At 47.2% G+C, this 24,548-nt stretch overlaps 1 protein-coding gene and 1 long non-coding RNA gene across 2 annotated transcripts; one reads left to right on the forward strand and one right to left on the reverse strand.

Annotated features, from left to right (window-relative positions):
* Positions 1 to 2,378: 2,378 nt before the first annotated feature.
* PPM1D (protein phosphatase, Mg2+/Mn2+ dependent 1D) lies at positions 2,379 to 22,473 on the forward strand. The gene is made up of 6 exons (XM_077787572.2): positions 2,379 to 2,939; positions 7,047 to 7,275; positions 9,425 to 9,549; positions 15,537 to 15,727; positions 17,786 to 18,025; positions 21,062 to 22,473. The coding sequence occupies exons 1-6, from the start codon at positions 2,501 to 2,503 to the stop codon at positions 21,593 to 21,595; spliced, it is 1,758 nt and encodes a 585-aa protein (XP_077643698.2). The 5' UTR covers positions 2,379 to 2,500; the 3' UTR covers positions 21,596 to 22,473.
* Positions 21,852 to 24,444, reverse strand: LOC146765764 (uncharacterized). The gene is made up of 2 exons (XR_014949539.1): positions 24,071 to 24,444; positions 21,852 to 23,844 (listed from the first exon to the last, which is right to left on the reverse strand). It is a non-coding gene; the product is annotated as an uncharacterized LOC146765764 (long non-coding RNA).
* Between the last annotated feature and the right edge of the window lie 104 nt (positions 24,445 to 24,548).

Genomic DNA, 24,548 nt, shown 5'->3' on the forward strand with positions numbered 1-24,548 from the left:
GGATAAGCTATCCTTACAGTAAAGTAAATATCTGATTGTGTTTGAGTTAGAAACATTTTATGTGAAATTAATTCTTACATAAAAAAGATTTTAACTGTGAGTGGTTTAACCTGACTTCTGCATCTGAAATATATGGCTGAGGATCTAAGGACAGTTTCTGCTCAGCATTGGCTTCCTTTAAGCATAAGCCAAGAAAAGCACTCCCTGTTTTTATAAAAGCATCAAGGGTGCATGAAAATGGCTCAATTGCCCTTCAGTTATTGCCTGCTCCTTAGGGCCTGGGGTTTGGAAATGGCAGTGGCACTTTCTGTCAAGCTTCAGCTTTATTCAAAGTTTTTCTCCATGCATCAAACTTCATCTTTATTAGAAATTTTTCTCCCTACATCTTCAACTTTTATATGTTCCCATTTCTGTGAGGGTCTGGTTTAGTTGAAGAGGTTTTTTTGTGAGCTGAAGGACTTCAGAAGAAAATGAGGAAATATGGTTTGAGTTGCTGCAGGATCTGCTGGTTGTGTGCCCTGTAAATCTTGAAGCACTTTGCTTTTCCAACAGCAGTTTGAAGAGTGCAGTGGTTGCAGGCAAAAGCATCTTTAATGTATTGTAATTTGATTGAATTTGTGAGTGTAGGTATGATTTATATGGCTATTGTCTCAATTGTAGGAGTATTGACAGAAATGAGGCATGTTTTCACTTGGGAAGGCAAAAGCAATACTTGGATATAAAAAGACAACAATACCTTAGGGTTTGAAAAGCAGTTTCTTCCATCATAAGTATTTTTTCCCCTTTGTTTCCTTCTTTTTACCAGACTACTTAAAGTGTGTGTCTGTAAAGTGTAGGGGTAGGAGCCAATCTGTGTGGTTCTGTTCCTGCAGTAGCTTGTTATTTTTTCCACTCAAAATTATTTAGGATAGCATTGCCTTTATTGAAGGAGACTACTCCTCAATGACAATGTCTCTGCCTACATTTATCTAGCTATAAAATAGGGAATATTGCACTTTTTTTGGAAGTGATGTGCCTTAGCTGTCCCTGTGATGACACAGGTCTGACAACATTCTTTTTTTTTTTTTTTTTTTTTTGGTTGACAACTTTAAGTCAGTTTGTTTGTTTTCTGATTCCTTTGTAATTAAAAGTGTGGGTGCCAATGTAAGCCTGGCAATTGATGTGTCATGCCGGTGGTTTTAATGTTAATTAAGAGGGAAATACATTGTGATGTTTGGGATTGCATAAAACTCAAATTAGTCTTTGTCTTCTTTGTCTGCTTTACACACTGTTGAAATGCCCAATATACTTCTTTAAAATACTGTTACGGAACTTCATGGTCAGATTTTTAAAGCAATTCTATATTGGGGTTGATGATCTGGTGGTTTGATCTGAGGGTATAAACACCTGTAAAGTAGGAAGGGATCCTTACCTGATTGGATTAGTGTGGATTAATTCATTAATGGTTGTAACAGGTTTGCAAATCCCTCAGCGCTCCAGGAATCCAAAGCTTTTTTGATATCCTTTTTATTTCTTGAATACTGCTGACTTTAATGTGGTTGGTGGAAGGAAATCCAAAGGGCTTGCAGTCCTTAAGCCAAACAATTATCTCCAGGGAAGTATTTTTGCAAAATTCCGCGGCGGTTTTCGCTGCAGTGAGAAGGGGCTCTGGGAGCTGGCAGTAAAACAATGTCTGGCATTTCAGCTATAAAACCGAAATACACAAACCCCTCCAGCGTGAAGGAAACGTCTTAAACGGTCATGAGCATAAAACCGTGCCAGGATGTGTAATTCCAGAGGGGTCATCGGTGGGAATCGAGTGGGAAAACGGGGATGAAAGCAAGGAGCGGGGAAATACGGGGGATCTGAGCAACAGTGGGGTTCCTGGGACAGGAGAGCAGAGTAACAGCTCAGTGATTTGAGTAACAGTTCCTGGAGCAAGGGGAGGAATCTTGCGCTCCCCGTCCTGCATCCTACTTGTGATGCTGAGCTTTGTGAAGCCTTTTTGGGTCGCGTGGGACCTGGGGGACACTCATCGCTCCCTGCACCTTCCTCGTGAGGGCGACAGGAGGGGCAGCGACAGCGCCCGAGGGACCGGCCTCGAGTTGTGTCAGGAAAGGTTCTGAGACCGCTGGGCTCCCCAGGGCATGGGCATGGCCGCGAGGCTGGCTGCCGGCGCTCCAGGAGCGTTCGGACAGCGCTGCCCGGGGGGATTGCTGGCGTGTCTGGGCAGGGAGAGCCGCAGGACCGGCGGCTCCCGTCCCGCCCGGGCTCTCTGTCGCGGCTTCGGGCTCCCACCCGCCGGCCGCAGGGGGCGCGGCGGAGCCCGGCCGCGCCCGCCGCCCCTTCCGCCGCGGCGGGGCCGGCAGGGGGCGCTGGGCGGGCCGGGCCCGTTCCCGTTCCGGCGGGCGCAGCGAGCGGCAGCGGGAGCGGCCGGACATGCCCGGGCGCCGCCGCCGCCGTCTGCAGCAATAGTCGTCGGCGGGCGGGCAGCGGCGGGAGCCGCCGCCCGCTTCTCCCCATGGAGGGGCCGTACGCGCTCGGGGTGAGCGTGTTCTCCGACCAGGGCGGCAGGAAATACATGGAGGACGTGACCCACATCGTGGTGGAGCCCGAGCCGCCGCCGGCCGGGGCGCACAAAGGCGGAGCGGCGCCCGCAGGCCCCAGCGCCGCCGAGCCCCCGGCCGAGAGCGGGCGGCGGCGAGGGGCGACCCCGCGGGCGGCCGAGGACGGGGCGCAGCCCCCCGGCACCGGCCCCGGGCGGCGGCCGCGCCGCTCCGTCGCCTTCTTCGCCGTGTGCGACGGGCACGGCGGGCGGGAGGCGGCCCAGTTCGCCCGGGAGAACCTGTGGGGCTTCATCAAGAAGCAGAAGGGCTTCTGCTCGGCGAAGCCGGCCGAGGTGTGCGCGGCCCTGCGCAAGGGTTTCATCGCCTGCCACCGCGCCATGTGGAAAAAGCTGCGTAAGTGCCAGCGCCCGCCGCGGACCCTCCGCTGCCCCCGCGCCGCCTTTTCCTCCCCCTCTCCGCGCTATCGTGAGTGCCTCCCTCCCTCCTGCTGCCCTCCCTCCGGCGCTGCCATCCCCGGGAACCGCGGAGAGCAGCCCGGCCGCCCCGCCGGGTAATTGCGGAGAACGAGAAAAACTGGAGGGCACGCTGCGAGGAGAGAGATGTAAACACAAGGCGAGGATACGCTGCTGTGTTACGTAGCTGGGAATGGTGCGGTGGTAGGGCTGCAGTTTGTTTTCAGGGTGTTAAGCGTCAATTTGCAAATTCGATTCGTTGGGAAGGTTTTCATCTTGTTGCCTTGGGTAATCGCACTGAACTCCCCCTTAGATTTCCCTTGCGTCATGAAAAGGGGGGGAAAAAAAAGTAATTTTAACAAACTGAAATGCTCTGGGAATGTTTTTTCCCTAGCGGTGCTTCTGATTGTTTTTGTGAGTCCTGATGGAAGAATTGAAATGTGGCTGGTTTATAACTCGCTCATATGTGAGCATGGGGGAACACTCAGTGTCCCTGACAAATAGAAAACGCATCCTTAGTATCCTGAGGATGGTTTTGATAGATATAAATATATATCATTAGTATTTACGTATGTGTTAGTTGTTTAATTGCAGTAGCATATAAGCTGTAAAGAAGTCAATGTTGAGGACAGGAGCATGCCCAGACAAGTGACAGTCATCATTCCTGTACTCATCCTTCTCCCCGAGGTCTTGTGAGGCTGCAGTTTGAGTTTCTGAAAGGCTTTTCTTCTTCCTAAGATGAAGGTTCTGACTTAGAGTGTGGTTGTTTATATAGAATGTGTGTATCGTTTGTGCATTTAGGCATTCCAAAGCTTCAGAGAAAAAGCAAGAGCAGAGTTCAGCATGTGAAGGGAGGTGTGGAACACGGTAAAACTGGATCCAGAATAGCGACAGTGACAGCTGGGCTTGGGAGGGAAACCTGAAAAGCAAGAATTGTGCTCAGAGCACCCTGGGCTTCCAGTGAGTGGTTTCGGAGGGGTGTGGGGTAATGACAGTTTCATTTTCCTTTTTCTTCAATAGCAAAATAGAGAAGTTGTGCAAATGTCAGATACTTGAGGAGATATCGGGGGAAGGAGCAGTAAATTTGAGGGTACAGAGGGAAGGGTGTGAATTTAAGAAGCACCAGAACTTGACCACATCCTTGGCAATGGGGTGTGCAGCCTCCTGGGCTGCAGGGCTGGGTGATAAGGAGCAAAATGTGTGAACAGGGGGACATGGCATGGGCTGGGGGAAGATAAGGGGTTCAGTTTTTTGGCTGTTGTGGCCCTGGTGTGTTATTTGTCACTGGAACTCTGTGTGAGCACCAAGGCTGGGAGGAGAAGAGTGCAGGAAGCTCTGTTTAGTAATGGGTGTTTAGCAAACAGCACCGGGGTTGTGGAAGCAATTTAAATTGTTGTGAGAAACAGCACAGCTCTGGCTGGGAGCCTTTGATGGCACCTCGAGGTGGGCTGTTTAGTGAACTCCAGAGCATGTTTGCTCCTCCTGATTCCTGCTGCACGTGCTTAACAGCCCGAGTTCTGCGGGACAAGCCCATCATTATCTCTAGTTTATTGCTTCATCCTGTTATGGAGTCCCAGTGTGAATTCTACTGACAGGCAATAATTTTCCATATTACCACGTGTAAAGCAGCTTTTTAACTGTGTGGTGGTGATCCTGTGGACACAAAGTGGAGCCTGGCTGTGTTGGTATCTTGAAGGGTGTGGGAGAATGGTTTGGAATTTTGGGGTGGAGGATGGAGTCTTTATTGCTTCCAGTTGGCTGTTGGAAGGGAAGCTTGTACTCAGCTGCTCTCTTGGTTGTTGGAAGTTCTGTAGGGTATCCCCTGATAGACAACAAACCACACTGATCATGACAGTACCAGAAAAACTAAACCAGAAAAATACCCATTGATCGTTTTTGGCGTTAATTCTGCAGTAAGAAAATTCTCTGAATGTCAAAGATCTTCTGGAGTAAGAGTTCATTTTGGAAGCTACTCATTAGAGTTTATGAGTTCAAAGTTACAAAGCTGAGTGTAAAGGGCAGTGCTTTTCAAGTAGAGGGGGGAAAATGTTTTAGAAAGATATGCTGTTGATGCTCCTGATCCATGGAGGAGTTGGATGCATGGATTTGATTTTAGTACTTGAAATCAGAAGAAAGCTCAGCAGTTTTGACACTTTTGCTGGTTCCTGGTGAGACAATCTCTACAGAGAGGACTGGGCTGTATCTAATACTTATCTCTGAACAGGAGCAAGGCATGAATTGCAATTTTAGGATGACGGGCAGATAATTCCGGGTTTTGTTGAGCCTAAAATCTGCGGCTGCTGCATCATTCTTTTTCCCACAAGTGGGTGATTTCCTTCTCTCTGCTCTGCGTCCCCATAAAGACTGATTTGACTCTCTAATACATTTTATTGCTGTTCAGAGGTTGTTACACTGACAGAAACTCATTAGTTGCAGCTTGTTTTCTGTTAAGTACATGGTTGAAGTCCTCATTACCACTTGGCTCCCTCCCTTGTTTGCTTTCCTTTTGGAATGTGTTAGATTTAATATCCACAGTTAAAACTGCCAAAGTACTTTCAATAAGCTGATTGAATGTTTGTGTTCTTGAAATAAAGCTGCTCCTAGGGAGAAAGTGTTTTAGTATTTAGAACACAAAGCTAGAACTCTTGGAACTTAAATGTTTAAATTGTGCTGGAGCTGGATGTCTTGGTAGCTCACACTGAGGAAATGCAACTTTTATCTTCATCCTGCCTGTGAATTCTGCTTCTCCAAATTCTTCTTTTCCATTACCTCTTCCATGTCTTCTTCCCTCAGGCACCAGAACATCATTCAGTGCCACTAGAACTGAAGTTCTTAATTTTTTTTTTATTCTGTTTACAGCTTTAGAAGGTTAAAATAGCTGTTTTCACAGAGGATAAGGTATAACTGGGTTTTCCTTTTCTTTCCTCGTGTGTTTATTTGCCCTGTGTTTGTTGTGCCACAGGCACAAATAGAGAATGCAGTGCTTTGGCAGCCTGAGCTGGGTATTTCCTGCAAACAGCTTGTGTCACAGTGGAGTTCTCGTGTTGTGCTGTGTGAGCCTGACTTGTGAAGTGCAGGAGATAGAATGTGACAGGGAGATGAGGCTCCCTTTGGAATTTGTCTGAAGATGCTGAGTGGGTGCAGCGAAGAAGAAACATGAGGTTGCTGTTGGCAGTTGGAATCAACTGATAACTGGGAGCTCAGCCTGCTTTTGTGGGTGCTGGGGTGGGGAGGAGGATGGTGTGGCTGGGCTGTGGCTCCATGGGGGTGTTGTCTCAGTTTGTGCACTCTTGGGGAAAGATGAACTTGTGTGTGTAGACACAAAAATAGGAAAGGCATGAAAGAGAAATTTGGATGGGATGTAATTGGGGAGAGTAGTGTAACAGCAAGTTCATAGAAGTGGTTTGAGGGCAAAGCAGTTGAAGATTTCCCTAACCAGATGTTGTTGTTATTACTCTGAATCCCAGGGATACCTCCTGTAGAATTTAAGGAGAGCACACTGAGATAGTCTGAATTATTCAGAAAAGGGAAATGTGAGTAAAACATTTGAGATGTCATTCAGCACAAAATGTTGCTGTTCAGCCTATGAAAGTAAAATAGCAGGTTTTCTCCCTCCTAAGGAGATCAGGAATGTCCACAAATCCTGATTGCCAATCAAATATCCAGACAAAATAACTGAATTTAGGACATTTCTACTCCTTCAGACAGGGAAGTGAAGAGTAGCTCTCAATGAAACACTTCATTGATCCTGTTCAACCCCCAAGGAGCACATCTTCCCCCGTGTTCTAGTGATGCTTGGAATACCAAACCAGAGGAGGCAGTTTTTAGAGCCCTGCTGTGGTGCTTTGATGCTGTGTCAGTTTGAGCTGAGGCTGGGGAAGGATGTCCAAGGAGTGGGGGGACCTGGGGACGCCTCTTGGCCTGGCTGTTGTTGTGACATCCCCCAAGCCTCAGAGGGAGGCACCCCTCACAACATTCCCAGTTCCCCAGAACTAAACCTGTGCTTTTTGTCTTTGTTTTTTGTTGTTTGCCTGGTTTCTCCTTGCAGCAGAGTGGCCCAAGACCATGACAGGCCTGCCCAGCACGTCGGGGACCACGGCCAGCGTGGTGATCATCCGTGGCTCCAAGATGTACGTGGCCCACGTGGGTGACTCGGGAGTGGTGCTGGGGGTCCAGGACGACCCCAAGGATGACTTTGTGAGAGCTGTGGAGGTGACACAGGACCACAAGCCAGAACTTCCCAAAGAAAGGGAGAGAATTGAAGGCCTTGGGGGCAGGTAGGTTTGTCTCCTTTCACTAAGCTTGAGCTTGTTGTGGGTGGGCACACAAGGAGCTGAATCTCTGCTATTCTTTTTTTGTCCTCTTAATTTTTCTTACAGCTTACTGAGGAATAAATTACAGGGATCCATTGTTACACAGTTGTGTTTCTTGCTAGTGGTTTATGGTATATCCAGAACTTTAGTTTTCTGGTGGATCATGCAGCTGAGGGGTGGTTACAGTTCTAAATGTTCACCAACAACTTTTTGCAAGCAAAGATGTTCATTTTTGGCCTATTTTCCTTTAAATTCTGAGGAACCTTCATGTTGTGCAAATTGCCTTTTCACATAGGTAAAATGATACAAGGTCTGGAATGTCCAGTTTGTCACAGCACTCTTTAATTTCTCAGGCATCCTGCATTGTCCCCAAGATGACAATGGCAGCTGTTGAATAGGTTCCTCAAAACTTCTGCTTAGGGAACATGAGAAAAATCCTGGATTTGAAACAAAACTCTCCTTTTGCTGTTCTAACACCACAATTTAGCACCTGTCCTTCCAGGAGCCATTCCTTCCCTGGCAGGAGCTGGCAGATATTGGCACACCTGAGCTGGTGTGTGTTCCCTGGGAGTGAGGGTGAGCAGGCAGGGCTCTGTCAGATGGCACAAATGTTTGGAGACAACTCCAAGAGCTGGGATCTGGAAGCTCTGTGTCCTCCCAGTGCTGCACCAGATGGATGGGCACGGTTTGCTGCTCGGAGCAGGGATCACTGAAGCTTTTCCTGCTGACATCATTCATCTGGAAATGCTCTCAGCCCATTAACCTGCAGGTATCTGTGCCTCTGGCAGGTGGGAGTTGTCCAGAGGCAGTTTTGCTGTGGGTTTCTAGGATGTTTCTCAGAGACTGGAAATCTCTGAAGGTGCAAAGAAGCATCCTCTGAAACTTAGTATCTCCAAGAATGGTTAATTTTTAATTTTTTTTTTATTTTTACTGGTGCTCCTCCTGGTTTTCCCAGGCTGATTGTGAGGCATGTGGTGGGAGTGAGGTGGAACTGTGCAGCTGTGCTTGGGAATGCCTGGTCTTTCATGAGAGCAAACTGGGAACACTTGATGAGAGAGCATGAGGGAGTCTTCATTAAAATGCTATTTTCCCAGTGACAGTCTGAGTGTGGGATGAGGTTTTCTTTCCAATAGTGACTGAAGTGAGCTCTGTGTGGTCATTAGCTGTACAAGTGGATGAGATCAGGTTTTAGGATGTGGTGTTTGTGACTTTGCAGTCGTTAAGGCCTTTGAAGTGTCAGGAAGTGCATCTTGAATGGCTTCAGCATGGGGAATCTTGAGGCTGTTCCAGAGCTGCTCAGTTTCCAATTACCAATGGCTGTTCCCTTGGATGAAAGGAACTTTCAAGTATCCAGTTCCTAACTTGGTTGGGACCAAACTTTGCTAGTTCCTGGTTTCATTAGCTCTTATTCCTTGATGGTTCATATTTGTTCTTCTTTCTTCTCTGCCTGACACAGCTGCCCCAGTTATTTGCTCTGTGGCTCCTTTGACCCTCCAATGCCATCTGGGAGAGCCAAGCAGTGCTCAGTGCCTCGGAGCAGGTGTTCACATGCAAATGCAGAGCTGTTCTCCCTATCTCCTGCTTCCTGCAGACACCAGCCCGGGACAATTCCTCTTTTGTGTCTGCCTCCTGTTGGTGTTCCTTCCATCAGCAAATCTTTTCAGGAGGCTGCTCCTTTCTTTCCTGTTGTTTCAACTGTGCCATGCTGCTCTGTACAGCCAAATTTTGGGAGATGGAGAACACTGAAGGAGGAACTGTGTGGAATTTACACCTGAGTGAGCTGATGTTGAAGGTCCTCATGTGAGGGAGGCAAATCCAGTTCTGCTCTGTCTCTGACAGATTAAAAAGATACTCTTGCATATGTTGTAACTAGACAGAATTTCTTCCAGGTCTTCATTACCTCATTTTTTATTTTCTTCTGCCCCTCATCTCTCACTTTTCCCCTTGGCTTTCTACAAAAGTATCAAAATGCTGTCGAGTGTTTTGAAATAGGAACTTCCCCAAGCGTGCCATCGTTATTACCTCCACATTTGCACATTTACCTGGTTTTGCCTCATTGACACCAACTTCCTCATTGCTGTTGCTAACCTCTGGCCCTGTCTGGTGCTTTCAGTGTGATCAATAAGTCTGGTGTGAACCGTGTGGTGTGGAAGAGGCCCCGGCTGACCCACAACGGCCCCGTGCGCCGCAGCACCGTCATCGACCAGATCCCCTTCCTGGCCGTGGCCAGGGCCCTGGGTGAGTGCCCTCAGCTCAGTTCATCCCTGCCTTTGCTCAAACACTGAATTTACAGAGGTCTCCTCGCTTGCCTCCTCAAATTCTGGGCCTTGAAAAGTGTGTTTTTAATACAATAGTACTGCATTTTTTGAATAATGCTGCAACTGGGGAGAGAAGAACGTGACTTACAACGTGCAGGGTTTTCAGTGTCAGCCCTACAAGGATGGGATTTAATTTTACCACCAACTAGTCAAAAATTACAGTCCCATTATCTCAGTGAGAAGGAGGCAAATGTGTTTTCCCTCCTGGAGACACACAGGGCTTGCACATTTTCATTTGCACCAGAAATGAAGTTTTGCTGGATGGTGTATTGCTTCAGTCTTTCTTTTGTGGATATTTTTTTTTTTAAGACTCGGCATAGAATGGGATGAAAGTCAAATCTGTTTAACTTGCCTTTATGGGAGCACTAGAACTGAGAGGAACTGTCTTTGAGGAGCACCTCATTCCAAGGACAGAAAGGGATATTGCAGGACTAGAAATTGTCCTGGAATATCCTGTGATGATTTTTTTTGAGAAGTACTTCTTAACTGAATTATTGGGTATCTCTTACCTATGAGTGTTAGTGTTTCTGGTCATTTTTCTCCTTAAATTCAATTGCAGAAAGCCAGTCTTTGGCTGCTCATGTTTTTTTACCTGTGTGCAGTGAAGAGGCCTCTCTGCAGGGGTACCCAGAACAGGTTTGGCTGGTGTGAGTGTGGTTTTTACCTGTAAGAGCTGTGCTGTAACTCCTGCCTGGCAGCTTGGCAGGCCCGTGGCAGTGCTGTCAGTGCTCCTGGGTCAGCTGGCAGTGCCCGTGGGGACAGGCTGTTCTGGGACCAGGGTCTGGCTCATTCCAGAGCCTTGCTGGGTCTGATTTCACAGGCAGGAATAGCTCTGCCGCAGGGATTTGTCCCGAGTTAAGGAGAAGTTTGCAGTGATAATGAACATGGAAGAGTCAGCTGTGTGTCAAGCAAGGCGTCACAGGTGCCTGAAAATTAAAAATTTTAATTTTAAGGACTTTTTCTCAGTATTTGAAAGTCTTTATGTGTTATATTTCAAGTAGGATAGAGTTTGTGGTTAGGAGAACTGACTTGAGAATTTGAGTGAATCCTTGGGAGCTAATAAATGAGTTGCAAAAAAAACCTTCATCCCCTGAGCAGCACATTCCTGTTGTTCCCTCCTGCAGGACATGGGAAGTGTTATTTCTGGATTGCAAAATGTGAACGCTTAATTTTGCTGCATCTTTTGTTCCTGTGATTGTAAGTTTGTTGCCTGTCTAAAGAGCTGACTGGCTTTTGATCTGATTGCTCCCAGCAAACTGAACAAAAGGATTTGGCTGGGGTTTGTGTGCAGATGGGAGTTCAAGGAACCATGCGTTTGTTAGCCCCCAGTGCATTCTTTGCCAGCAAGTGCATGAAGAGAGGATTACTGGAGAGTTTTCAGGTCCAAAAAATGGGAACACCTATCTCTTATCAATTTTGGGATTTGAAAGCTCAAACCCCATGCTGGGACCAGCCTCCCCTCCTGCCTGGTCCCAGCCTGGATAAAAATTTTTAGCAGGACAAGAAGAATCTCTCAACAGAGAAGCTTAGAGTTGGGAATTTATTTTATTTAAAATGGGGGAGATTATCTGATTAAAACCCCTAAAATTTAGATCATAGATGGTATTTTAAGTATCTCTCTCTTACAACACTTTAAAATATCTTGATGTAGTCTCATCCCCCAATCTTTAAGTCTAATGCCCTCTGAAGGAGTTGAAGAAAGGTTTTAGTAGGAATAGTAGGAATAAAGTGGAAAAGTTGCAGTCAGCCAGCAGAAAATCCGGGTGTGGAAGGAATCCTTGTGGCCAGATTAATTCTGTTGACATACCCTTCCCCATTCTGATTGTCAGAAGTGTCCTTCTACCCTAAAATGAGCATTTGTGGTATGCACAGTGGCTGTATTTAAGTATTTAAATAATGCTTGGTTTATTTATAGCTCCATAACAAGTCAGAAGTATTTGGGCTTTGTGCTGTCCCTGTAGAGCATCTGTAAGATGCTTTAATGCACACAGCAGGTTGCTGTATCTTCTAATAAACCATTTTAAGCTGTAGTTCTGTGTTTTCACAGCTACTTCTGCTGACCTTTTCTGGGCAATGAGAACATCTTTTTTTTTTTAATATACTGATTTGCCTTGTAATAGGTACTCAAGAATGTGTGGTGAGGGATTGCCTGGCACTGCTGGAGGTGTTTAAATGAATGAAGGATGAAACCTGAGCCAGGAGCCCGTTAGTTCAACCACTCCCTCCTGTGGGAACATGAACTCTGCTTTCTTTTTTTTTTTAATGTAGAATACAATAGACTCACCCCTATTTCAGGTGGAGCAGCTTCCACAGGACAGGTTTGACTCTCCCCAAGAGCAGGGATTTCCTGCTGCCCTCTAGGAGCAGTTCAGCAGCAGAACAGGGAATCCAGGGGCAGCTGCTGCAGGAATCTTTGACAGGGATAGGGAAGCTGTTTTCCAGAACAACTGACTGGATGCCAGAGCTGTTCTGTGAAGCTCTCTGAATGCACATACCATGAAATCCTGGAGAAGAGGCTATGGCTGACCTCAACTGATCTGAGGAAATTGCTGTGTAAGATTTTAGGGTTGTTTACATGCATTTAACTGGTTTTTAAAATTAAATTACCAAATAGAGTGGGCACAGCTGCCACTCAGATTTTCCTTCCTGCTCCATTGTAGGCCATGAACCTGAGTCACATGAAATTGTGTAAGTTGTATTTACAGCAATTTCCAGCTTCTATTTATAATTATTTTTCTGTTTTATCTCTATAAAAACAGACAAACGTGGGGTGCGTTTGGGATTCTTTTCTTGTCCTCAGGATATCTTGCTGTAGCTTGTACAATTTTCTTCAGCCCTGAGACAAAATGATAAATGTGCTGTGCCAAATGCAGTGTGTGCTTTGCTCTGGGGATCTGTGTGTAACATGCATCATGTGAGGGCACCTGTGGCTCCTTGTGGAGAAAAACTTTGATTTAAAAAGCTCTGGGATTAATCAAACTGAGGTTTTATTTTGGACTGAGTTATGAAAGTAAAGTTTTTTCTTTCCTCTATTAAAATCAAAAGCCCTTTTTATATGCAAAACAGCATCTCCAGAAACTGAAATGAAAGATTTGATTTATGCAATTTCTGGACATGCTTTTACTCTAAGAAGGCTTTGGGCTTAATCCAGTCCAGCCCACTTACATGATGGATGTTTTTGTTTGTAACTACCATTACTTTCCTGGCAGCACTTGACTTAGAAATAGCTTTGTTGTTGTATTTTACAAGGTAACAGTAAGAGAGACTGCCTAGTTTGATACATTCTTACAGGCAGCTGAATTAGTTTCCTGCTCTTTTAGTGTCTGATTTCAAACATCTATTTCATTTTGTAAGATGCCTTGGAGATCTCTGTATATTATTCTGGTTTGAGTCAGGACTAAGAAACAGGTTTTTCTGGAAGATATGGAAGGAGCTACATTAATAACTTTTTTTTTTTAGTTTGGAAAAGAAATATGCAAACTCGCACTGAAAGAAATACTCCCAGTAAGTTTTTAAAGAACAAAATTGTCAAGAGTTTTGTAAATGTTTGGGTTTTAATTCGGAGCAAAAATAGTCTGGCTCCCAAATGGAAGCCTGAGAGCCTGGAACACCAGCCTCTGGCACATGCCAGGCTGCCAGAGGGTCACTGCTCTGCCAGCTTGCTTTGGAACACAATTAAAGACTTCTGAGCACTTTGAAATGCTCAGGGAAACGTGTTCTCTGCTTTTGGCCTGCTCCCCTCTCCCTTTTCCCTTCCCAGAGCTGTACAGAGGCTGCCACAGAAAATACCTCTGCAGGTTTGTACTGCTGGGGTGTTCAACTTCTGCAGCTGGGCAGGGAAAGGGGGGCACAGCTGGGCAGCAGCTCCAGAAAGCTTTGCCTTAGGTTGGGGAGCTCTGCCCTTCAGGGAAAAACAAGAAATAAAAATAGAAATGTTCCCCTCCCTGTGAGATGGGCTGGCCGTGGTGGGCTCAGGGGTGGAAGGGGCTGTGGGCTCACGCTGTGCCCTTCAGAAATTTGTGATCCTTGGAGCTGGCCTTGTGATATTCCCCGTTATCCCTGTGAGGAGCCTCCATCTCTTGGAGCAGATCCCCTGGAGTCAGTGTGATGAGTGCTTGGCTGTTTCCTCGGGAAGGGCAGCAGATGGACACGATGACACACGTATTAAAGAACTCAAATTAATGAACATCAGGTTATTTTTATCACCCAGCACTGTGTTTTTAATTAAAAACCTGATTCAGCTAATAACATTTTGTCATTTCTCCCACATGAGTATGAACAAACTGGCAAATGGAAGTATAAAAATATGATATATTTTGCTAAGTGATGCTGCTCTTGTTAGTTTTACCTGCTGTGGCCGTGCCAGAGCGATGTGAGAAACTTGGAGTGCAGGAGGACTTTCCGTGGCAGTTCACATGCAAGAATTGCTCAGCTCTTCTGTTTCAGTATTTATTTTGATCTCTCTGCCAGCTGGCTTTGTCGGCAGCCTGTGGCAGCCGAGTGCACCTCTGTCGGAGCAGGCTTGGCTTTTAATTAGCTCTCATTAGCAGCATGTGCTTGTGGGAGCGGGGCTTTAATGAGGATGGGCTGTGGTGGAGTTGGGGTAATTGAGTTGAAGTATTCCCTTTCCTGCTTCTGGAAGAGTCTTTTCAACTGGTTGATAGCTTAAGGCAAAGCTAATGGAGGCAAGGAGGAAGACAAAAAGCTTATTTATTGTCTTTAAAAGGGTGCTGATGGATGTGGAAGAAGCTCCAGGCTTTGTCCAGCAAAAAGAAAAGGAAGAGCCTGACAAAACCTTACTCTTGAATTGTTGAGCTTCTGTTTGCTGCTCAGCTCTGACAGTTCAATTAATTTCTGCTTTTAAAGCTGTGTTCTGCACATAGAAATGTAGCCAGTGTTTGCAGTAATAATAATGTTACTTTTTGCTGCTTATCACTACAGGAAGCTGCTTATGAACATGGAAATAAATTTTAAAAAGAGGTGTTAGGGAAAATAATTACTATTATTGATTTGAAGGCCTAGCCTTAGAAAATGTTTTTAATTTTTGAAGTGTACTTGATAAATAGAATAGAAATAAATTGATATGGAAATGCATTTTTCTGCTGGAGTGGTTTTTATTTGAGGATGGTTTGGAGGGAGCTCTTGAACCAGGGACTGATTTGACTCGGATGCGTTGTTCAGCTTTGTTTCTGGCGAGGTGACCCCAAACTCATTCACACAGTGAGAGACATTTAAAAATAGAAATGTTCCCTGCACCAGGCCATCCCAGGGAGAGGCTTGAGCTCTTATTTGCTGCCCTCCTGCTGGAGCCCAGCAGTGTCTGTGTTCCTGTGGCTTCTGTCCAGCTCCCAGACTTGGCACGTGGTGTTCGGCTGCAGAGAACCTTCCGTGTGGCCTTGCAAGTGATGCTCGAGCTGTGGGAGGAAAAGGAAAGGCAAAGGGGATTTATTTAACAGGGAAAAGGCTTCAGTCTCCTCCTTTGCTTTCTCTGTGTCCCTTCCCTGTGGCACCTGTGCACAGGAATATTTGCACGTTTGGTGTGGGATCAACAAAGCAAGGTTTTGCTTCTGTTTGAGGAGAGCTCAATTAATTCACATAGGTTTTATTTTGGAGAGTGGTTAAGGTTTCACCATTTTCTAGGTATTAATCTGTTTAATTTCTCCTTTTTTTACAAATACTTGTTTTAAGAGAGTAGAACACCCCTGATTACATCTTGATTTAGTTTAAAGAGGATTAGAAGGTGGCAGCAGCTGAGCAGTGACGGGGCTGGAATTTCTTTATGTTCCTGCTGGTGACTCAAGACTGATGGTGTTGGATTTTCTGGGATGGAACATTTTTCTCTATTTTCCAAGAGTGAGATTTCTCATGTGTTACATAAGAATTCCAACCTGTTTTCTGCTTTGCCAGGTGATCTCTGGAGCTACGACTTCTACAGTGGGGAATTTGTGGTGTCCCCCGAGCCTGACACCAGCGTGCACACGATTGACCCCCAGAAGCACAAGTACATCATCCTTGGCAGTGACGGGCTCTGGAACATGATCCCACCTCAGGATGCCATCTCCATGTGCCAGGATCACGAGGAGAAGAAGTATTTCATGGTGAGAGCAGTGGCCAGAACTCAGAGTGGAAATTTCTTCTTTGTTCCCTCTAAAAATTGGTCAGCCTGATAGGGATGAGAAGTACCCTGCAGAGTTGGTGGGCTTTAGGCACATTGATGGTTTTGCCACAACATAAAAGTTGGTACAATGTGGCTGATGCTAAATACCACGAGTGTTAACATAGCTTAAATTATTTGCTTTATGTTTTGGGGAAATTTAACTAGCAGGGTGTTGCCTGTAAGTAATAAAAGAGATGATGAGTTTCTTCTCTAAGGAAGTTACACAAAATGCTGTCTGAACATTAAATTTATTTCACATTAAGGTGCATGTTATAATGCAGACTGTTTAGACTGAATTAAATTACTCTGATTTATTTTCCAAAACAGTTGGGAATTTATATTGGAGCATCAGAGAATAAACACTCTGCAAACCCCACGAGGGGCTCTGGAAAGGCTGTAAGGTTGTGTTCCAACCTATCACAAGCTACTGCTGTGTTACAAGCTCTTTCTGCTATTTAAAGCACCGTGTACATGTGGAATATACCACAAACTGATTTAAAGGTGGAGTTAAGAAGGAAGATGTGTTTTAATTAGTATTTCTGGAGGTGCTTTGGGGCATGGTTTGTAGGGATGTGTGTGGCATGAAGTGCCTTGTGGTGAGGTGGTGTCCCTTGTGTGACAGTGTCCCCTGGGTGAGGCGCAGCAGTTCTGTGCCTGGATGCTGCTGTCCCCGTGTGTGACAGTGTCCCTGTGTGTCCCCAGGGTGAGGTGCGGCAGTCCTGTGCCCAGATGCTGCTGTCCCCGTGTGTGACAGTGTCCCCATGTGTGACAGTGTCCCTGTGTATCCCCAGGGTGAGGTGTGGCAGTCCTGTGCCCAGATGCTGCTGTCCCCGTGTGTGACAGTGTCCTCAGGGCAAGGCATGGCAGTCCTGTGCCCGGACGGATGCTGGTGTGATTGTATGACAGTGTCCCTGTGTGTGACAGTGTCCCTGTGTCCCCAGGGCGAGGCACAGCAGTCCTGTGCCTGGATGCTGGTGTCCCCCGTGTGTGACAGTGTGTGACAGTGTCCCTGACAGTGTCCCTGTGTCCCCAGGGCGAGGCACAGCAGTCCTGTGCCCGGATGCTGGTGTCCCAGTGTGTGACAGTGTCCCAGTGTGTGACAATGTCCCCGTGTGTGACAGTGTCCCTGACAGTGTCCCTGTCCCTGTGTCCCCAGGGCGAGGCGCGGCAGTCCTGTGCCCGTGTGTGACAGTGTCCCCCGTGTGTGACAGTGTCCCTGTCCCTGTGTCCCCAGGGCGAGGCGTGGCAGTCCTGTGCCCGTGTGTGACAGTGTCCCCCGTCTGTGACAGTGTCCCCGACAGTGTCTCTGTGTCCCCAGGGCGAGGCGCGGCAGTCCTGTGCCCGGATGCTGGTGTCCCTGTGTGCGATGCCCTGTGTGACAGTGTCCCCGTGTGTGACAGTGTCCCAGTGTGTGACAGTGTCCCTGACAGTGTCCCTGTCCCTGTGTCCCCAGGGCGAGGCGCAGCAGTCCTGTGCCTGGATGCTGGTGTCCCTGTGTGCGATGCCCTGTGTGACAGTGTCCCCGTGTGTGACAGTGTCCCCGTGTGTGACAGTGTCCCTGTGTGTGACAGTGTCCCTGTCCCTGTGTCCCCAGGGCGAGGCGCGGCAGTCCTGTGCCCGGATGCTGGTGTCCCTGTGTGCGATGCCCTGTGTGACAGTGTCCCAGTGTGTGACAGTGTCCCAGTGTGTGACAGCGTCCCTGTCCCTGTGTCCCCAGGGCGAGGCGCAGCAGTCCTGTGCCCGGATGCTGGTGTCCCTGTGTGTGATGCCGTGTGTGACAGTGTCCCCGTGTGTGACAGTGTCCCCGTGTGTGACAGTGTCCCCGTGTGTGACAGTGTCCCAGTGTGTGACAGTGTCCCTGTCCCTGTGTCCCCAGGGCGAGGCGCGGCAGTCCTGTGCCCGGATGCTGGTGTCCCTGTGTGCGATGCCCTGTGTGACAGTGTCCCCGTGTGTGACAGTGTCCCAGTGTGTGACAGTGTCCCTGTCCCTGTGTCCCCAGGGCGAGGCGCGGCAGTCCTGTGCCCGGATGCTGGTGGGGCGGGCTCTGGGCCGCTGGCGGCAGCGGATGCTGCGGGCGGACAACACGAGCGCCATCGTCATCTGCATCGCGCCCCTGCGCGAGCGCGGCCGCTGGGACGGCGACGAGGAGCTGGTGCTGAACCTGGCCGAGGGGCCCAGCTACAGCAGCCCCGATGCCGGCAGCCTCTCCCCCTCCCGCTGCTGCACGCCCCCCCTCAAGGTAAGGGCTCTCCGTGCCTCCTTTCCGCCTCTCCCCAGCTCTGGGGTGATCAGAACGTGGCCAGAGATTCAGAAATACTCATAGAAACTCCTCAGGTGTCAGTTTGCCTCATTATTTAATGTTGCTGGTTTTAATTTTTACTGTATATGTCTAGATAATCTATTACTGAGATTGGCTCAGTTGGTTAAAACATAGCGTTGCCATTCTGTGATCCTTGTGGGTCTCTTCTAGCTCTGGATGTTCTGTGAAATCCACAGTTATATCCTCAAAGGTTTTGAGGACTGGGCCAACTTTTAACAATGTTTATTAAAGAACTTTAACACTCTGCTGTTGGTGTTCCAATGTAGGAATGCTCAGAATTGCTGCTGGTTGTTTATTGGTAGCTGTTGATCTGTGTTCCCTCCCTAAGGTGGAAGAAATTAGTACTGTTACTTTACAAACCTTGAAATGCATTGTCTCTTAAAGTAAGTTTCCTGAGACCCTCCCCAAAATTCAAGGCAGCCTTTTGAGGCAGAGAGGAACCAGAATGGGGCTCAGAGGTACAAAAAAGAAACCACCCAACACACCCCTTAGAATTAAGGCTGGGCAGTTTCTCTTCCTGCCTTGCCAGGTTCTTGTGTAGCTTGCCCAGCCCAGGGATTGCAGATCATGAACCTGTTCCTGACAGGGCGTGCTTTGATTTGGGTTTGTTTGGTTATGGTGGTGTTGGGCTTTGATTTTTTTTTTTTTTTTTAAGGTTAAATTTGTTACAACACATGCTGCTGTAAAGAACATTTTCTTTCTGTACTAGGAGTTCTCGTTATCTTCCTCTGGTTGATTTGATGTTCTTTGTTGGAGGCAGGGACATCATAACATAAGGTCTTTCTGGAGGCTGCAAGTTTGAGTTGTTAACATAAAGCAGAGCTCTTCAGAGAGTTTTTGTTGTGTTGTGGCTTTTCTTTTCCCCCCTCTAAGAGCTGGAGTGTAGTTATGAGTGGCTGTTTGTTTCAGTAATTACCAGCTGCTCCTGATTTAAGTCACTGTCCTTTGATGTTCTGCAGAATCTTCAGATAATTGTCCTTTGGGCAAAGGAAAAGAAAGCAGAAATTAGAAAGGGAGTTTTAAACATTCCCTTGGGAGAAACAAGCTGCTAATAAAATGGCAAGCTTCAACTTTGTCTCCTCCCCTTTCATCTAGTAGAGCAAAATCCATGAAAAGTGCTTTAAACCTAGTAAAATCTTGAGAAAAAAAAATTTGAATTTTAAGTGCTCCTAAAATTTTCTATCACAGTTTCTGTGAGGGAAGCAGGGATGGCCTTGCTGCCTGACAGCTGCTACCTGCCAAAACAATTAATTTGGAAATAGATGCAAACTAAAGTTTCTTAATTAAACAAAAGTCTTTCTTAATTGCTTGTCCTTCTGGTAGCAATTACTAATACCAAATTAATTCCAGTATTCCTGAGGCCAGTGAGGAAGATTGATTGGATTGTTGAGGAATTCAGTTGCTGATTCGTGGTTTATTTTTCCTGTTTTGTTACATCACTCTCCAGCAGTCCATCCTCTGCCTTTCCTTGGCTTCCCAAAGCCCCCTTCACTCTCAGCTGTTTGCACCAGCAGCAGATGCTGGGGAAGAGAGCCACAGCATGAAATGTCTTGTACAATGAAAAACATAAAACTAAGTTTTATGTGAGAGAATGTCAGAAATTAAATTGAGCAGCTGAAGTAGCGTTACCAGAGCTGCTCTCTGTGTGTGATCTGGTGTCCTTCTGGCTTCTGCAGGAACTGAGATGAAGAATAACCTTTAAAATTCCATTCATGAAGGTCTTCCCTCTTGTGTAGCTAAGTGTAGTAAAGGAATGTTATCTAAACGGTTTTGTCTACACATGGGGAGCCACAGAGGAATAGAGAGGAGTGGAAAACCACTGTGGATGCTGGGAACAATCCTGATATCTTTTCTTTTGGAGTGCATTTTATTAAACCTGGAGTTGTGGCTTCAGAAGCATCTGTTTATTCACGGAGATGTGTCCCTGACTGATTCAGCAGCGTGCATTTCAGTTTCCAGCACATGATTTTCTTAAAATAATAACTGCCATTTGCCTTCTGCTGAGGGAGTGTAGTGTGGCCTTGAAATTTACGTTTGAAGGACTTGCCGAGTAACCAGGGACGACTTCACAATTAAATCTTTAAAAAGGTCAGAATTCCTGTCTTCAGGGCACTGCATAAACCCTAACTTTCATAATCCCCCTGTGGATAGTGAGAGCAAGTATTGTCCCCATTTTTCTGTTGGTAAAACTGAGAATGAGGCACAAACCCTTCTCAGGGGCTGCAGGAGATGAGGGGCAGAGTTTAGGAAGTGCCTGGCTCTCGGCTCCTCACTGCCTGTGCTTCCCAGGGAGTGGCTGGATGTGCTGTGAGGGATCCATGGTCAATAAAAAGTGTCACTGCACAGCAAACAGGAATATTTTTAGCTGGCTGACACTGCCCCTCGCTGTGGGCAGCTTGAGGAGGAGCGTGTCCAGCCCCTGATAGCCTGGTTATGCAGTAACTGAGAGTGCTGAACATGACAAAGGTCAGGAGGCTCTTGCTGCTCTTTGGCCACTGAGCACACATAAATCAGGGGGCAGTGCCTCTGTCTGGAGGGAAGTCCTGGCTGAGTGCTGGGAATGCTGCTGCTGCAGATGACAGGGCTTACAGGCACTGCTTTTCCCCGAGTTCCCAGCAGCTGCCTGCAGGTCCCTCGGTGCTCTGCAGCTGCCGTTCACATCCCAGTCAGAATTGTTTGCATCCCTCAACACGGAGAGGAGATGAATCTGCTGTGGAGTGGGATTCTCCTGCCTTTGATAAGGCTTAGGGAAATTCTCCAAGTGCCACACACTGTCTGCACCCTCACAGGATAAAGTCTGTCCCTGGCAGTGTCCGAGGCCGGCTGGGACAGTGGAAGGTGTCTGTGCCCATGGCAGAGTTTGGAACCAAGTGATCTTGAAGGTCCCTTCCCAGATCACTCTGTGATTCTATGATTATATTTATGCCCTAAGTATTTTGTTTCCTTTTCCCTCAGCTTGTTGAAGATGACCCCTGGCCACGACTGAACTCTGCTGAGCCCATTCCTCCCCTCCTGCACAGCAACATGCTCTCAGAAAAATACCTGGAGCTGCCAAACGAGATTGCCAAAAGCAATTTACCTTCCTCGGGAGGAACCCCGAAGGATCCAGCCCCCCAGGAGGAGAAGTGCAGCAAAGCCCTGGCTTTGAGGCTACAAGAATCCTACAGCAATGGTTTGTCGGTCAGCCTCTCCCCTTCCAACTCAGCCAACTCAGGCACGGACCAAAAAGGCTTCAAGGTGTCCCCTAACGGGCACAGCAAGGCGCAGGACGCGGAGAGGCCGCCCCCGGCCAGCTTTAAGCGGACACTGGAGGAGTCCAACTCGGGCCCGGCGCTGAAGAAGCCGCGGCGGGGGCTGGCGCGGGGCGCGGCCGCCGGCCCGCAGCGCCGGAGCCCGGCGCGCCTGGCCATGCGGCGCAGCCTCCGCGGGCAGAAGCAGCTCAGCAGCTCCCTGTTCCACCCGCCCCGCAAAGCCGTGTGCGTCTGCTGAGCCTCCCCGGCCCGCCGCAGCTGAAGCTCTTCCCGTTCATTTGGGGTTTTTTGTTTGTTTTTAAAGTAGGAACTTTTTTGGTATCCAACAGCTTTATCCCGGCCTTGTACTTGCTTGTATTATAACTGTGAATTTTGTAGATGTGTAGGGTATTAAGTCACTGTAAAATGTGTGTAAATTTGTATTCCTTCATATAAATGTAGTCTCTTTTCTTCCTTGTATAATTGTTACGGCGGGGCTAGGCCTTGTTTAAAAAAAAAAAAAACAAAAAACAGAAAGTAAAATAAAAAAAAAAATTTGTTAATTTACTAAAGTCATCAATTTGTATACGCTTCTCATGAGGAGAATTTCACAACTTTTTAACTAAAGTAAATTATTAAACAAAATGGAAGATATGTATTTTCGTAGTCTGATACGTTCCACCTAAAGTGTGTCTTTTAGAGAATACACTAGGTCTATATTTTGGTTTTAAATTTTAGATTTCTCTACTCAGAAATGAAATGTATGTGGAAGCAGAGATTTGAGTCTTGCTTTACACACCTCCATGTCGATTTTATGTTAATTAAAATACTATGCAGTATCTTATTTAGTTGTATTTTTTGTAATAATAATCGTCAAAAGTATTTAGCAAAAAAAAAATGTGTTTTAAAAACTCCAACTCCCCAGAGCATCCGACAAAGCCATTCCCATCCCCTGTTCCAAGTTGGTGGCATTTTCCCCAAGCATCACTGCCCTCCCGAGATGCGTTTTCTGCTATTCCAATACCAATGGTGCTGCTAATACCTTTCAACACAAGTTCTTAAATTATTTTATGACTATTTTCATTGACTGTGTGGACCATGTGTATGTTCACCTCAATAAAACACATGAAAATTTGATGGGGATGTTTTTTATTTTTTTTATTTTTATTTCAACCTTAAGTGCTGGTATTTATTCAGCAGTGAAATATGAATTTATTATTACAAAAATATTCATATTTATCTGTTACTCATTAAATATCTGAATACTCCCCCCTTTCTCACTGTGGCTTAGGATACAAGACATCCCAGTTAGATTTATGACAGAACTGATCTTGGCACTTTATCCTGAATGTTTAACTGTAGCAATACATTACATTTTTAAAATTTTATTTTGATGGGAAAGCAAAAGGGCAGTACTTCATCTCTGTGGCCAGGATGGTTATTCGTAGATCCAGTTCTTTACTGCTGGAACAATAAAACACGGCTTGGAAGCAGGCCTGCTATCTATATGTGTTACCATGGTTACAGAAATCCCAGGGGATTTTATTCCTGAAAATATTCCCTTTCATCCATGCTGGGAACACAGCGCTGCCTTAGGAGATGAAAGAAACAGCCTGTCCAAATTGGATCCTGCAAGGATTTATTTCTGTGGATGTGGGGAGTAACTTCAGTTCATAAAGTTTTGCTGTGATGTTGAAATTCTGCCCCAGATGGGGAGGAAAGGCTGCAGAGGCCACAACTGTGTGTGGCAACCGCCTGGCAACAACGTTTGCAACAACAATAATTACCTGTTTTCAATTAGTTTGCACTGAACCTTCTAAAGAGTGACTCTAACACCTCGGTTACATGACTGTGTTACTACTTATAAGGGAAATATGCAAAAGAAAAAAGATTTGTAATGAATTTCCCAGGGTTTTTGCTCTACACAGAAGCAAAGTTTAAGTTTCCACAGAATTCTGCTGCACTCAGAAATGTGAGCCTCATTGAGGTTTCCTCAAACTGTTGTAAACTCAGGCTTCTCCACCTTTTGATTTTTTTTTATTTTTACTCTTAATAAATTAACCCAACCCTACAGTTTTTCCTGGGGAAGCTGCTGGATGATGGTCAGGATTAAACAGGCAGAGCTGCTCTGCACTGGGCAGAAACTGGCAGTGTTTACTCCTGGGTATACTTTGCCCACCTTTTATAATTTCTCTGAAATGAATATTCAAAGCTGAGACAGGGGAATTTCCACCTGGTAAGTTAACAGAGGCTGCTTTGGTAAGATCAAGCCTGAGTTCCATCTTGGTCTTGTGAAATAAAGCTCTGAGCTGTGCAAACCTGCTCATGGGCACTTTGTGAATGTTTTCAGTCGCTGTTTCATTCTTCTGGTATGTGGATGGTGGTGGTGTCACAGCAGTCAGGTGCATCCCCAGAGCAGGTCACCCTCTCCTGACCTGGTGCCACTGTCTGGAAAGCTGAACCAGGGCCCTGTGTGTCACCCTGAGGCATCTGGGCAGTGCTGGACACCTGTAAACATAAATCACACGCTGGGCTGGGCTGGAGAACTTAAACCTCACCCACGGGCAGGGACCTTCCACTGTCCCAGGGTGCTCCAAGCCCCATCCAGCCTGGCCTTGGACACTTCAGGGATGGGGCAGCCACAGCTGCTCTGGGCACCCAGTGCCTGCCCACCTTCACAGGGAATTATTTATTTCTATAATCAAAATCTCCCCTCTGGCAGCGTGAACCATACCCCGTGTCCAGCCACGCCAGGCCCTTGTCCTAAGTCTCTCTCCATGGCTCTTGGAGCCCCTTTGGTGCTTCTTTGGCCCCTCCTCAGCCGCGCCCCCAGCGCTGCCGCAGCACCCGAGCTCTGAGGGGCACCAGCTCTTCTCCCCTGCAGACCCTGCGCTAGCCCTGAGCTCTCCAGCCTGGAGGCGCTGCAGCTGGGGGCCGCCGCGGCCTTTTCCCCCTTGCCGGGACTCTGCCTGCGGCGCTCTGCTCCTTCCGCACCTTCCCCCGGCCCCTCCGAGCGGGTCCCGCCCTCAGGGTTTCACAGCCCCTCAGGATCCCTCTCGGCCCCTCACTATTTCACGCTCCCTCACACTTTCCCTCACGGTCCCGCCCATCAAGCCCCGCCCAGTGACGTCACCGCGCGCGGGCCGCGCCCCTCCCCTCCCCACGCGCGCGGGGCCGGCCCGGGCGCGCGGCGGCTCTCGCGAGATCCCCGA

Source organism: Lonchura striata, chromosome 19 (genome assembly GCF_050655825.1).
Source record: "Lonchura striata isolate lonStrDom1 chromosome 19, ASM5065582v1, whole genome shotgun sequence".
NCBI lineage: Eukaryota > Metazoa > Chordata > Aves > Passeriformes > Estrildidae > Lonchura > Lonchura striata.

Bases quoted from the DNA above. Each gene is read 5' to 3' on its own strand.
- PPM1D (XM_077787572.2), top strand. From the start codon at position 2,501: ATGGAGGGGCCGTACGCGCTCGGGGTGAGCGTGTTCTCCGACCAGGGC. The intron at 2,940-7,046 runs GTAAGTGCCAGC...TTCTCCTTGCAG, and splicing joins CGCCATGTGGAAAAAGCTGC to CAGAGTGGCCCAAGACCATG. The intron at 18,026-21,061 runs GTAAGGGCTCTC...CTTTTCCCTCAG, and splicing joins GCTGCACGCCCCCCCTCAAG to CTTGTTGAAGATGACCCCTG.